Below are 15,903 nucleotides of genomic sequence, written 5' to 3'. Positions count from 1 at the left end.
ACTTAAGCTTCCACTTGGCTTTGATGGTCTTATTTTCAAGAGGTTTTGTTGCCATCTTTTTTATTCTTTTATTTAGTTTGGTTTTTTGGTAAAAAACAGTGTGTAACTGGATGTGTGTATGGTTTAAACAGATACTATTACCAAAGAGGAATACTGGCTAAAGTAGAAGGTCAACGCCTAGTGTATCAATTTAAAGAAATGCCAAAAGACCTCGTCTATATAGATGATGAAGATGCAAGCCCTAGCACTGAATCTTCAGATTCAACTCTGCTGTCAACTCCTGTGGCCAACAGAACCCAGACAAGCAGATCAAGAGCATCTGCAAACGTGGGAACAAAAGGGGGATCGACCGCAGTGCTAAAAACAGGAAACTCGAAGCCTGCTAAGCTGAAGGAGCACATAGAAGTTGTACAGCAGCAGACACCTGGGTTGACTTCAGAAGTTTTGAGGACAATGCAGTCCCCTCAGTCAGTACATCCCACTCAGCTTTTTCGGACAGTTCATGTAATGCAGTCATTACCATCCCTCACAGAAGGACGTGCAGCTGTGACCAGTAATGTTCCGGATGAAACGTTAAATCCCTCGGTTCAGAACATAAGGTAAGAAAGTGCACGGAAAATAAACCTATGAATAATAATAAAATCACTGGATGGTGGCTAGAGACATTAGATTCTTTGTCAGGCTTCAAAAAAAAAAAAAAAAATCACTTGTCTCCCAGTCTGGTTGAAGTGAAATGGTATCTTTGTGGCTTATCCTAGGAGTTGGGAGTTTCTGCAGCATACTGGATGTCTATGCTCCTAAATGCTTTGCCTTCAGTGGAAGAGAAAGTGCATCCTTTCTGTGATATTTGGCCTGATGAAAGTCTTTTAGAGAGGGAAAATACACTACTTTTCTTTAAAAATTTTATAAGCAGTTCTGTCCTGCAACAGAGATGGTATTTTCATGCCTCTGCTTTTTTACTGACTGCTTGGTGTCTTCTCTTTTGAATTATACATGGTCTGTCTGCATAATCCCTTCAAAAAGATTTTCCTCCTTACTTCTTAATTTTTCTTCTTAGGAATTTTTTATCATCTCTTTCATCTTCTCTATTGTCTACAGTTTAAACAGGGGAAAACTCTCTACCATTTTGCCACTGTTACAATAGCATATTCTTTTGATTTTAGAAAACAATTAACAGAACAATGTCATGGGAGTTGTGTATCTGCAGTCTGTACTGGGAGACAGTCATGCTTCCTTGCTTAATTTGTTAAGTCACCTGGATAACATTACACAGCACTTAAGCATCATGGGGTCCTCTGCCACCTATACATTAATAGCAGCATAATAATTGAAGAGGCTTTAAAACAATCTCTGGAACCTGTTTTTACCCATAGGCTGAGACATCCCCTGATAGAGCTTGCTCATCTCCACTGACTACAGAAGGCTTAAACCAAATAAACGTTCTTGTAATCTACACCCTTCACAGGAATGTCAGAGTTGTAGATGGTAATTCTGCACCTTAAAGCTGTTTCAGGAAAGCTTCAGGATGTAATTAGCTTTGGTTTTTGGGTTGGTTTTTTTTTGAGATTGGCTGTGTTAATGTCACTGCTACAATAATAGTTGTCATTTTGTGCTGCAAAATGGCAATAAACCTGTTTCCTGCCCTCTTCCTGTATTCCTTCCTTTGAAAACTGCATCCAGAGCCATCAGTGGATTTGGAGTGATAGTGACTGTCTGGGCTTAACCAGGCAGTTCTGACAGACATAAGTAAGGAGACCAAATAATGTCTTTGTTTACAAAGAATAAGTTTGGCTCTCTCATCTGTGCTACTTGAGGGATGTTGTATAAGCAAGCCAGTTATTAAAACTCCACTGATATAAAAGGAAAATCCAGAATAGCAGTAGCAGCTAGGTTATTCAGAAGGAATGAAAGAATTGAAGATCAGGCTCCAGTGACTGATATATAAAATAAATATTAAATACTTTAGGAGACTGATCAACTGGTTGAGAAAGCTGAAGATTTAATTATAGGAAATGACAAACCAAGACTGCCATTTCAATCAAGAAAATAGTGATATTGTCTCTTCTTTACTCGGGGTAAAAAAGAAAATTGTTAAAATTATCCCTGGACTTCCTAGTTTGAATCTTCTTTTTCTAAAATTAACTTAAAATTATTAAATGTTTTCGTTCATGCTGTAACACACACACACACACAAAATCACTTTGTAAAGAGAAATTCAGTGGTTAGTAAAGTTTGCAAAGGAATAAATACACTGAGCCAGGAAAGCAAAAATCCTTATCATAGTTACTGGTATGCACTGTAAAACAAAATGGATGGTTCTTGTTTTTAAGAAGGCAATATATTAAATCAAACCAAATTACTTACTGTTTTAACCAACTGGATTTAGCTTGGAGTGTACATAGGGAAAGAAAATACTATATTTGATCAGAAATTTATGTGAAAGATTTATTGTCTAAAAATTTTGACAAAATTAAAAAATACTAAGTTTTGGAATTTTTTTAGAAAATCAATAAAAGTCTGCATCAGGGTGATGTGTTTTCTAAGCTTTTAAAGCTGGAATGATGTTACTCGGTACAGTACAAGCCTATGATTTCAGGCTTAATGGAGGATTTAATTAGTTGTAAATTGTAAAAAGTGACCAGGGCAATACAGTGAGAAGAAATGAGTACAGACATAATTTAAGCTATACATACCACTTAAGTCAGTAGAACAATCATATTAAACATTAGTAGGGGGAGAGTTCATAGAATGACAGAATCATCCAGGTTGGAAAGGACCTCTGAGATCAAGTCCAACCCTTGATCCACTCCCACTGTGGTTACCAGCCCACGGCACCGAGTGCCACATCCAGTCTCTTTTTAAAACCCTCCAGGGATGGAGAATCCACTACTTCCCTGGTCAGCTCATTCCAATGCCTGATCACCCTCTCTGTAAAGAATATTTTCCTAGTATCCAACCCAAACCTCCCCTGACAGAGCTTAAGCCCATGCCCTCTTGTCTTACTGGGAAAAGAGACCAACCCCCCCTGGCTACCTCCTCCTTTCAGGGAGTTGTAGAGAGTGATGAGGTCTCCCCTGAGCCTCCTCTTCTCCAGGCTGAACACCCCCAGCTCCCTCAGCCCTTCCTCACAGGACTTGTGCTGGATCCCTTCACAGCCTGTTTGCTCAGCAGTTTAGAGAGCTGAGTAGCTCTAGGCTAGACCTACACTAGATTATATATATCAAAAACAGCATCAACAATACAGATGGTATAAAAATGGTAACAACAGTATCTGAGTATCTAAGTCCTAATAAGGCATGAAGGCAAGAAGTCCAGCCTAACATTTGGAAAACTGCTCTGTGACTTTATGACATCCAGTTATTGCATTACAGAATTTCATAATCAGACCTTGGGCAATAAGCTGAGGGGGGAAAAAAAGTAGCAGAGATGATACATGTGTGAGCTCTGAATGAAGTAGAAGCCTTAAAGCCTTAGAGTTCTGTATTGCATCAGTTCTGATTTTGTGTTTGTGACTGAAAACATTATTCCAAAGTCTGCAATTGTACTTCTCTTGGTAAGATGACAAAGTATCTCAAATGAAGGAAAAAACCAAACAAACAACCAACTCACTGGATCTTTTCTGTACACTATGTAATTACTGAGTGGTTTAGAAGTATTGCTAATTAAGAAAGAATGTATTAAGGTATCTGAGCACAGTTAAAATGAAAATAAAAGCTATAACCCAGATTTTTTTGGTGCACTTTTAATCAGGATTGGCCAAGCTGCAAACTAATGTGCTAGTAAGGCCTGTGCCCATACTCAGGCTCTAGTTTGTGAAAAGTCACTGCCCATTCCAGGCTCTAAAGACACAGTTTATGACAGATATATTTCTACTCAGTTTCAAACTGTGGACTTGAAATAGTTTGGTGAGGCCAGAGGACACACTGAACATTTCTTGACGCATGTGTTTTAAGTCTTGTTTCATAAGAAGATTAAAACAAAGGAATTGGATTTGGGGTTTGCTTGTTCAAGCAGCCATAAATCTCTAGTGGTTCTGCATGTTTGTGTACATGTTCTGAATTTCTGTAGTGGGACTTCCATGTGGGATGAAACGAATGGTCCAAGTGATTAAAAAATGTACGACTGCCATTATAGAAAAAAGCTGACAAACCTGATGTATGCACATTCTTTGTAGGGTTGTTGTTGGAATCACTTTATAGCACTTTTATAAGGAAGCATGAGGACAAATAGCAACTTCAGTTTCTGGGGCACGTAGATAGCAAGGTCATTTTGGAGAAAGGGCAGCCAGGGTTTGAGTGTGGTACCCAGAAATTTTTCCAACACATCCTGGTTAGATGTTCTGAAGCATAAACATCTTGGACCCGTATAACTTATCTTATGCAATGTAGCATCTAAAGTTTTATTCATATAAATGTTCTTCCCTCTGCAGCAATTTGCTTCTGTTGTGTTGCGAGATGAAAAAAATTGTTATTAACCACATACTAGAGAGAAAACATTGCAGATTTTTGAGGACAAAACAATTCTCTTCTTAAACTTAACCATATCCTTCAGAGAAGAATACATGTGCATATTCTCTGCTGAGGAACTGGGTAAAAGAATCATATTTCAAGAATGTGGTGAAAGGCTGGTGTCACCATCCCTCCCCTGTGCTGGGCAGCATTGCCTGGTACAGCCTACTCCCAGAGCATCACTGGGAGGGTGTGGCAACCATCTTTGTGTTTCTCAAAGAAACAGACTGAAAATCAGGGGTTGGTTCTGTGCAGGAGATGGGCAGTGGCTTTGTTTATACTTGCAAAAAAACCTCACAGAGTTTTGTGTGCTTTCAGAGGATGATAGTGTCCTGCTTCGAATTGGAAAGGTCTTGTTTTTTGGATAGTTTTTGAGTGGCTTTTTGTACAAGCTTTGGTGCTGCTTTATGCAGGAGGCAAGAAGTGGCTGGGGGAAATTATGGCTCATCTTCAGCACTAGTGCATAAACAAAAAGGCTGTGATGTGGTGCTAAACCAGGCTTGGGAAATGGGGCTGAGGCAGGGTCAGGTCATGCAAACTGGGTTTTGCTGACCAGGGAAAACATCTGGTATTTCCAGTGGGAATATTTGGAATTGCAAACTCTCCGCCATTCTGTGGGTCTAACCACTGGCTCATTGGATGAAAACACAGTTACTGTGTTTTACAGTCCTGTAAGTAGGAGCTGAATATGGCACCCCATGTTTGCAGTGATAAGACAAAAAAATGAAAGTGCCTCTCTGGATGAGTATTTTATTTCTAAGTTTTTCCAGTTATAATTAAAAGGCCTCTTTGGATTTAATTCTTGAAAAATTGTTCTGTTTAACCTAGAATAACTGACACAGGTTAACCAGAATATCTAGTTTATTGGAGTAAGTGTTTCTTAGCTTGGCATTTGGAGGCACAAAAGTAGGCCTGAGATTCAGCTCCATGTTCATTGGGTTATTCTGAGTGTAAAGGGCATCCCTTCTATTGTTTCAGAAGTCTTTAAGACTAGGGACTTACCTTGTTGTGTATAGCCTGGGACAGGGCTCTGTGGTGCATGCATTTGGGCAATTAAATTGCTCCCCTACAAAATGAGACTGAGGCTGCAGATATACCTTTAATCTACAGTAGCAGAGATTTAAAATGGATGTTCTGGATGGAGTGAAAAGAGTTTCTCACATTACTAATGGTTCAGAGAAGATCATGTTGTAATTTAAAATGATATGTCTCTATTTCTTATGGATTGTATGGGACATAACTGAATATTCTAGCTGGCAGCTCTGTATATCAAGAAACTTGCACTTAGCTGTTCATTGTTTCTTTTCTGTATTGTCAATTTGTTACTGTGATAGCTTGGACAGAGCATGTTAGAAGACCAGTATCCTGATTCTGTTCTTTAGCTGGGGGAAAAGCTAATACAGACCACAGAGGACCAGTGGGATATGCTCTGTGTGTTCACTTCTGGAGAACTGCTACATGATGAATCAGACACAGCTTTCATCTTGACCTTTTTGCAACCTCTGGGGCAGAAAAAGTTCCAGTAATTCATCCTCAAGGTGAGATGAGCGTGGACCACAGTGGCAAGATCCTCATTCAAGAGAAGAAGGAAGTAGCTGAAGGTGAATCGTGGTTTTTCTGGGCATGAGAATTCTGTGTAAGAACAGTGATGAAGCCAACAATGTGCCAACACAGTGGATTGTCCCCATCAGCAGAGGGAATTACCTTTGCAAGTCATGTCTGCCCCCACCAAACACATATGCTTTCGGCTGTTATTCCATAATCAGCTTCTGTGCCCAGGCTTTGATGTATTGGTGGTCTGACTGCAGCTCTGCTGATGCTGAAAAATAGACAGATTTGTCTAGCATGAGTTTATGAATTGTGAAAATGTGATTACAGCTGCTGTTTCAAATTAAGTGGCTTCATCTTGTGCCATGTATAGACATTAGCTTGTGTAACTTGTGCAGTCAGTGTCACCATTATGCTCTGTAATCATACTTTTACACCCTATCTATATTGGTTTTGCTTGAGCTTGCATTATCACACAGACATAGGTAGGCAGTCTGGCACTGTCCTACTGAGATTTTGTGTCGACCATCTGTTTTCAGTCCTTTTTCCCTCAGTAAGAATGAGAATCAAATCTGCATGATGTCATCTAATGTTGTAGTGCATCCCTTCTCTGCTGTTCCCATAGGTATACTGAACAAAAACTGGCACAGGTATCAGCCTGAGTTAAGAGCTCACTAGGGCTCCCTAGGACTTGATGAGGAACATAAAGGAATACAATGTCAGCTGAGGACTTAAATTGGAAACAACTCCTGGCTGATGTTTGGGAGGCCTTACTGTGATCAGTCAGCATTGGGTGCACGTGCTTTGGTTCTGTTTGCAGTTAGACAGCAGGCATCCATCAGTGCAAAATTTGGGTCTTCGTGTCTGCACTAGAAGCTTTTCAACACACTAGGAGATGTGCCTAGACATTACTGTTGGATCTGGCTCACTGCTGCTGTAGCCTTCCCCAAAAGGAGGGAAGCAGGTGATTGTTGCAGAGTTGATCTTTGTCATCTCTTAAGTGAATGCTTGACTGTGTCTCAGGTTTGTGGATGGTGAGGAAAGCGTCCTTCCTGAGGGAGGTGTTGGTCAGAAATAGGCTGATGTGCTCTAAGTGGGCTTCTCCAATAAGCTTATTTAGCTTACAACAGCTTGTGTTTCTCAGAACACATTTACAACAGGGACAATGTCCAGTGCAGCTAAGACTTTGGTTGTAATTGGACATTTTTGTTTGTTTTTCCTGCAGCTGAGGAGACATTTCCCTAAGCCCATTTCAGATTTAATTTCCACCGTAGATAGGAAGAAGGCTGTTTATGGCAGATGAGACTTCACAGTCATCCAGACAGGTCAATTTTGCTTCTGCACAGTGAGAAGCTGTCCACAGGAGCTCTCTTTACATGTCTTTGTCAATTTTGAAAGATGTGAAATTTTTTTCAGGTCCTTCTTACCAAAGTTTCTGAGTTTTAATTCATGCGATCATGCAGTTTTGAAAAATTCTGCAAAGAAGACCATATGACTGCATGGGTCAGTAGAAGAGACACCAAGCCTGAAAGTTGAATCCTCTGTCTCTGTCCTTATAGAATCATAGAATCAACTGGGTTGGAAGGGACCTCAGAGATCATCGAGTCCAACCCTTGATCCACTACCGCTGCAGTTACCAGACCATGGCACTGAGTGCCACATCCAGTCTCTTTTTAAATATCTCCAGGGATGGAGAATCCACTACTTCCCTGGGCAGCCCATTCCAATGCCTGATCACCCTTTCGGTAAAGAAATTCTTTCTAATGTCCAACCTGTTATGACACAAAATATTATCTTGTCCAGGCAAACAGCCCAACAAGCAGGTTCTGCCCTCCTTTTGGAGGAGGCTGTGTTCAGACTGAGCAGGAAGGCATCAAGTGCCTTTCCATCTCTCATGGATGTCTCCCCCTAGGCTGCTCAGCAGCTACTGTCTGCATGGCTTGTGCTGTTCAAGGGGCAGTTGCTATGGCAGTGATGCTCTGGGGGTCAGGACCGAGGAATGTGTTGACAACTCTGAGGATTATGTACTTGAGTGCAGCTGTGAAACAGTTCTCAGTGACAGTAGAGCCTCCTGAGCTGCATTTGGCTTCCAATAGTCACTCAAAGGAGATTGCCTCACAACTCATGCATCTGAGGAGGTTCTGACAAGCACATCCCAGCCCTTCATCTCCCTTCTTTTCCTAGCTTGACTGAATGAGTTGTTTGCAAGCAGTTAGTTGAACATATGGGGAAAGTCCCTGGAAATGTGTCCATTTATCTCAAGGCTATAAGTTCCCCAATAGCTGTAGGTTGAAGAATTTGTATGTTGGCAAGAGAGTTCTCCTGTTATGGCCCCCTCTGTATTTCTTAATATTACTTTGTTTCATTTTCTTATTTTGCTCTGAAGTACTTTGTTTACCCTGGTTTGCATCTCCAGAGGAAGTTTTTTTGTATCTTCTCCCTCTCTCCACTTCATAAAATTTCATGTAAATTATCCTGAATAAACTTGGTTTTCCTGCCTGTCACTTAGTGTTTGCTTTATCACTAGTTACTTCTTGATGAGCTAATATGATATTGCACAAATCTAGGCTGTTAACAGTACCAAATGAACCAAGAAAGAAATGATCATTTTCTGCCAAGTTAAAATGAATTTGGAATTTTTGTAGTTCTTCTCTCATTTGTAATGAGACTGATTTATGGCAGCATTTTGTTTTCACTGGTGTTGCTCAATGTTCTTGTTCCTCACCCGAAGTTTTAAAATAAACACCCAATAGACTTTTACCTTAGACTAGGAAGGACATTAGCAAATTGACAGTGAAATTCACTATTTGATAGTGAAATTCAGAACCATACCAAATACACAGTTCAAAGCACCTAAAATAATCTAGCCCAGTGTTAACCTAGATTAACACCTGAAGTAGTGTGTATTTTCTTTTAAAAAAATAAAACAATAGGTGAAGCAGTTAACCAAACCTCTATTTTTTTTTCAGTGATACTCAAGCCAAATAGAGCAGATAGATTTTTACTCTGTAAACAGACAAATAGTCTTACCATTTAAGGCAAATGTCTTGCTTGGCCACCATTAATATAAATAAAAACATGTGTTTATGGTGCTGTGTGCTTCTGAATCCTGCACCTGTACAGATGTCTGCTGCATGCTTTCCCTCCAGCACTGACACTCTGTGTCTGTATACATGTATGTGTATGTTCATGCTTATGTATGTGTATCTTGACTGATGGAGAAGATAGAACACCTGGAGTAAATTATTAGTCACAGTATGATGTATAGGTATGGGACTTGCTTCTAGGAGAAATAAAATGGCTAAACATCTGTGCACAAATACTAATTACAGTGTGCTGAGACAAATGCTCTGGGTCAGTCCTGTCAGAGCTGTTGTTCCGACTGAATTGCAGAATTCCTTTTGTGTTGATCAGATCCAGTTCACACTTTCTGGGGTCGTCCTTTACAGCCATTTAGCAGGGAGAAGTTTTTATTTTTGTTAATTTGCTTTAAAACAGCTGAAGTTCAAGAAAGTTGCCTCAAATAATGTTTGCATGGTATACCACCAGAGACTAGTAGATTCAGCTGTGTATTTTCAAAATTGCAAATATTGAGTTGATATTAATCCTTCAGACTCCAATAAGTTTCTTCATGGATTAAAGAGCTGGCTTAGTATCTACTCAGATGTTCTTAATGCTTTTTCCATGGCGTGACAGTTGTCTTTCCTTCTTAACTATACAAATTCCATTGCTGGTATTTGTAGACTTCCCTGAGTTGAGCTGTGTCTAAGTCATATTTTGATTTTACTGCAAGTTTGTTAAACCATAGGTAGTTTGCTTTTTTTTTTTTTCTATTTTAAAAAAGCTAGTGGATGCCCTCATCCTGTTACTACTTCTGACACAAAAATTTGTGGTTTTTCTATTAAGGTCCCAGGGAAATTGCTGGGTTAAAAAGAAAAGAGCACTGATAACCTTTAGCAGACTTGGTGTGAGCTTTGGTGCTGTCCTTCTGAGCCTCGCACTTCAAGCTCAGTTGCTGGTACTTGCTGTGCAGCACCAAGCTCTCCAGAAGCTGGAAATAAAGAAGCAATCATTCCAACTGGTGCTTCATTTCCAGAGAGCCCCCACTGCCATGAGGTTCTTCCTTGGGCTCTCTCCACAGGAGCACAGGATTGAATCTGGTGTCAGTCACATCAAATTTTGTGTCCAGTTATTATGGCCTCTGCGATGAGACCTGCATAGGGGCCTCATGGGCAAGGATTTGGGTTTGTTTTCTTATAGAAGTATCCTGCGTGTCACCTTTCCCTTCTTGTGAGGAAGAGAAAGCTACAGATTTAAATTTTGTTTTGTGTATTACCAAGCCATGCTGGAGGTGGGGAAAAAATTGCCCTGAAGCAGGGACTGGAAGCTGGAAGATGCTCAGGGAGAGGCACTTGTTGAGCTGAGAATTCAATGATGAAGCCCCAAACATGCTGACATGTTCTGAGCCTCATATACAAACTGAGCTACTGGGGCTGCTCTTGCTGGAGTGATCTGTAGGAGTTCAGATAGAGGCCTTTTGCCAGAGTACTGAGCTGAGAGGGACCTGGGAAATCCTCTACAAATCCTCTACAAATTGTCCTCTTCACTTGTCTGCCTCTGTGCATCTCCCTGTGCAGTTGGAATACTGCCAGCAGCAGCATCTGCATCCACATTGCCCCTTGGCTGCAGCATCGTGTAAGTCCTGCTTTGGAAGCTTTTTGTTGTAACTGTAATAGCCAAGACACTGTTTTAAATTGAAGTTTTAGATATGCTGAGTCTGGTCTAACTAGTCAATGGCTAAATGCTAGCAAGTAGGATTTCACAGGGCTGTAAAGAATACATGGGTAGAAGGGAAGATATTCTACCATAGATGTGTTGTAGGGCAACCCTTATGGTTTAGCTGAGGACCAATCTTCAGAAGGAAGAGGATGCATGGAATTAAAAGTACAAATTGAAGGTGATTTTGGCAGGGGTAGGAATAAGCTAGGAGGAGACAGTTTGGGTTTTTTTCTCTCCCAGTGTCAAATATGTTCAAGAAAACACAAGGAAAAGCTTAAGACTAAAATGCAGAGGGCGGGCTGGAGAAAACACTGAAACAGGAAGGTTTGAGTGAGCTTTGTAGGGCAGGCAGAAGAAAAGATTGTCAGAGACAGGATGACATGGTGAGCTGGAGCAATCTGTCAAAAGGTGTCAAAGCAGTTACCTTTCCCTTCTTCTTGCAATCTTCTGGAAATTATTTGCTTTTCTTGTTTTGTTTTGGCTTGGTTTTATTTGCATGACTGGAGTGTATTTTCCAGCCACATCTCTAAATCACCATTGTCTGTTGTAGTAGTTGTATGAGAGTTGTATGCAGTGATATATTAGTATATATTAGATATGTAGTAATTGGACACTTCATACTGATAAACTTCTAACATTGCCCTTTCAGCTGTACATATATGTGGTACCCAAGTCTGTGAGCTGCAATGGATGGAATCATTCCTAAATTAAATTGTTTTGGGAGCAAATTCTGTTCAGTTGCTTTACCAGAAGGGAGTGTACAAGCCTTGCAGACTGTGAGAACTGTGTTTCCCAGAACTCAAGAGAGTCCTGACTTGATGCACCGTTACAGTGCATACTTTAGCATATATATAGGTAAATGTATATATGGATGTCAGGAAAATTGAGGCTTGACTTACTATTTAGGCTCATGACTTATGAGTACTTAGGGTACTCATGTACCACATCATGAAATGGATGGCAGATGTATAATGGGTCATGTTTATGATGTTGGTTGATGCTTGAGAGGGAGATCCTGGATGTGATTCCCAGGTCTTCTGATGAGCTACAGAACATCTCAAAGGCAGGCTGTTCAGTTTGGCATCTGAGTGTATCATTTGTCCATTTGAGAACTGTGTTGCTGAAATTGGGGGTCTTGTGTTATTAGGAGAGTGACTGCTACCTCTTTTGGGACATGAAATACTATAATCTCATGTGACTTTTTAAATAGTAAAGCTATAATTATTTTTCATAACTCAGCGTGGATGTGTTCTGACCCTATAATCTTTCCTGATCTTGATAGGACTTTACAGACTCCAACCCAAGTTCCGGTGGTTGTTTCTCCTGGAAATCAGCAGCTGCACACTGTAACACTCCAGACAGTGCCTCTTACCACAGTGATAGCCAGCACAGATCCAGCCTCAGCAACAACCCCCCAAAAATTCATTTTACAAGCCATTCCCACTTCACAGCCCATGACGGTTCTTAAAGAAAACGTGGTGCTGCAGTCTCAGAAGCCAGTCTCACCTCCTTCCTCAATCGTGCTGAGCCCAGCCCAAGTTCAGCAGGTGCTCACCAGCAACGTGCAGACAATTTGCAATGGAACAGTCAACGTGGCTTCATCTCCATCCTTCAGTGCCACCAACCCTGTGGTAACGCTTTCTCCCAGCAGCTCACAGGTGGTGGCTCACCCCTCGGGCACCGTGATCACCTCGGTCATTAAAGCCCCAGAAACCAAACAGGTGGGGGCACAAGGAGTGGAAAAAGAAGATGACAGCGAGGTGTTAGATGATGCTGAGCAGCCAGAGCAGAGATTCCAGCAGCAGCAACCATTTGTGATGGTAGTGTCCAGTTCGAATGGCTTCCAATCTAATGTGCAAGTGAAGCAAGAAAACGAGCCATTGGAACCCAGTTCATATCCATAAGTTAAAAAAAAAAAAAAAAAAGAAAAAAAGAAAAAAGACCCTGTGGATGATTTTCATAAAATGTGATGGGACCTTTTCAGTTATGTATATATGATTTGATTCTGAAGCGAGATGTGGCAAAGCTACTTAATTTCTGCAGTTAATTGTTAGAATTCATGCTTTAGAATGGATTTTGATATTCTGTTAATTGCTAAATATTATCATATAAATAAAATCATATATTATTCACGTTTCCAAATACAAGCATGAAGGAACATGCTTTTTAAGAAGACTTTCTCCTGAGGTTGTTGGCCAAAGTTTCAAACTTCTTTCTTACTGTAGCTTTTCAGTCTGTTGCCGATTTACATTGCAATAACATTATTATAACCTTTTCTGTTTAATCCGTATGTGTATCACTTAACCTTTGAAGCAACAATTACTTTAAGTGTGGGACATTTTCATTCCATGTCTATAAATTTTTACGATCAAGTATCTGTTCCATACTGGTGAATTACACCAGTTTTAGACTTTGATAACCAGGTATCCTCTTGCAGTTTTTGCAGCACAAGCTCTTGTGTGCAAAATGGAATATACACTCCTATTGAGAGTACACAAAACATTTATTCCAGCAGTGGACAATGCCATGCCTATATTTTATATGAAAACACCAGATATATATTTAATTACAGAAGCTAACAGCAAATGTTTCATGCCATTTTGCAACTATGAAGTTTTAACAATCTCGCTTTGTACTTCAGATTATTTTGTAAGGGGGAAAGGAAATATATACAATTGATGCAGGTATTTGAAATTAATACTGCTAAGAGCTCTTTTTTGATTGTAAATAATGTACATTCAATGTCACGAGGAAGTTTTTTCAGCTAATTTGTTTCCATACAAATTTTTGATAGATGCATATAAGATCATTATGTTTAGAGGTCTAATGTTATATGTATTCATATTACAGAGTGAATTTGTATTTAAAGACAAATTTTTAAGTGATGGAGCCCTCTGAACCTAGGGTCCTTGTCTTTTGTATTTTTAATTGGTTTATTACAAAAATAAATCAAGTGGAAAAACATTCTTCTGTATTTACTCTGAAATGTTTGTATATTGTTGTAATGTTTTGGCAATCACTATAAATAACCAAAATACACTGAAAAACAGGACAGCCTGGTTAATCAGCGTGGGTCTGTGGTGGGACACGGGGAATTCACTAATAACTCTGAAGAGACTCAGATGCACCCAACATGCTGTGGGTATCCTTTGAAAGAGCATAACTGTATTGTTGTAGCTCAACTGAAAATTGAGTAAACCCAAGAACGGGACTTAAAACTTCTTCTCAGCCACTTCTCAGGATGTTACAAACAAGTCAAAACTTGCAGTGTAACCCTGGGGTGTCCTTAACCACAAAGGTCTCTGTAGCTTGCATAACACAACTGTTGGCTCAAACTACCAGGGCTTCGAACAATGGCAAACAGCAATGTTTCAGTAGAAAGTGGATTAAAAGTGAATGTGTTTATTAATTTAAGATTAGTGGAATGTAAAATTTAACAAAATATTACTTTCTATAATGTAATTCATGTAGTTCTATTGAGTGGTTCATAAGGCTGAATGTGAAGACGAGCATGTGAGTACTAGAAAAACTAATAGAAACAGAAATGTGGCACAGATAGTGGTCTAGTTGACCGAAGTTACTAGAAGCAACTTACAAACTGTATGAAACCAGCAGTTTACTGCCAGAATTGCACCCTTGGTGGTTGAAACTGCCCTGTTCAATTCAGTGTTTCTTCCCTGTGACTCCCATGCATTCAGGGTTCCACCTGTAAATCCAAAGCACCTCAACCCCTTCTCAGAGCTGGCAGAATCGACTTCTTCCAGCTCACTTGTTTATCTGGCAGCAGGGGGGTGCTGGCAATGCTGCTGGGAATGCAGTTAAGGATTGCAGAGAGGGACTGTAGAGAGGGATTGTAGAGGTATCCGATTCAGTTCTCATCCCAAGGGCCGTTTCAAATTCAGGAAAGCACTGGAGAGGGAGGATGGAGTATTTTAATCAAGAATATAAAATAGGGGCTTTTTCCTGTAGCTTGAGTATTTTATAATACTAGGAAGCCTGATTTGATAACGCTTGACTGACATGAGTTTTGTAGGTGGGGAAGTTGTTTTGCTGATTTACTGGAAACACGAAAAATAAGTAATAAAACCGCACCTTAAAATCACGACTTTGCCAACAAAGCCTCCTGCCATAGATGCAGCTCTTCTAGAAGGAAAATTATTTTGTCAGCTTGGTTTATCTCAGTTGGCGGAGAAAATCTCCTGCAGGCGGCAAACTTGTCTCCAGCAGCAGAAGGAGGAGGAGGAGCCGCCTGTTGTGTAACCAACAGCAAGTGGAAATCCCTCCCTTCCCGTGTCCCTTAGGCTCCACTCCACCACCCGGGTGTATCCCCGCTTCTGGCTGTATGACAAAGGGAGAAGCTGGAGTAAGACACACAAAAAATAATAAAAACCAAAACCAACCCAAAATGATAAACGGGGAGCTCGCCTGTGGAACTCCAGCTCCTTCCTCCCTCCCCTCCCAGAGCCGCCTCTGTGCCTGTGGAAGCCGCCAAACAGAACGCAACAGCTCGAACCTCAGCCGCTGCCCTGTCAGAAAAACAAACAAAACCAAGAAGCCACAGTTTTGCTTTTATTTTTTTTTTATTTTTTTTTTTTAATTTATTCCGAGGCGTTTCACGGAGCGGAGCTCAGAGGAAAAGGAAGGAGGGAGTCAGGCCTCAGCGCTGCCTCAGCGCCAGGCCCGGCCCAGCTGCCAGGCGGGGACAGGGGTGAGAGCGGCGGGCGCCGGCTCCTTCTTGCTGGGCCGAGAGGCAGGGCCGGTGCCGCCCGGGTGTTCCCCTCTGCGCCCACGGACGCCTCAGCCTCCACCCCCGTTCCCCTCAGAGCTCGCACCCCAACGCCCCGCGATCCATTTGCGAAGCCCCGCCCGCCATCCAGGGCAAACTACGGCGGGGAAGCAGGAACCGCCGCCGGGGCAGGAAGCAGAGGGTGGAAAGCGCCGCTGACCCTTCGCGGCTCGGCCGCTGCTCAAGCGCTACGGCCGGGGGAGGCGGGGCGTTTGCTTCGGTAGCCCCGGCCGCGCCGCCTCTCCCGGAGCGGATCGGGAGGAGCTTGCGGGGCGGGCTCGG

At 41.3% G+C, this 15,903-nt stretch overlaps 1 protein-coding gene across 6 annotated transcripts in view; it reads left to right on the top strand.

Annotated features, from left to right (window-relative positions):
• Positions 1-13,799, top strand: part of ELF1 (E74 like ETS transcription factor 1) — a 90,108-nt gene extending 76,309 nt beyond the window's left edge. For all 6 annotated transcript variants that reach the window (XM_030450013.1, XM_030449979.1, XM_030449995.1 and 3 more), the window contains 2 exons: positions 132-599; positions 12,118-13,799. In XM_030450013.1, coding sequence (XP_030305873.1) covers positions 132-599; positions 12,118-12,739 — 1,090 coding nt within the window. In that variant the 3' untranslated portion in view covers positions 12,740-13,799. The remainder of the gene's footprint in view (positions 1-131; positions 600-12,117) is intronic.
• Positions 13,800-15,903: the final 2,104 nt, after the last annotated feature.

The sequence above is a fragment of the Calypte anna genome, chromosome 1 (genome assembly GCF_003957555.1).
Source record: "Calypte anna isolate BGI_N300 chromosome 1, bCalAnn1_v1.p, whole genome shotgun sequence".
Taxonomy (NCBI): Eukaryota; Metazoa; Chordata; class Aves; order Apodiformes; family Trochilidae; genus Calypte; species Calypte anna.
This window is presented reverse-complemented; position numbering and strand designations above follow the sequence as displayed.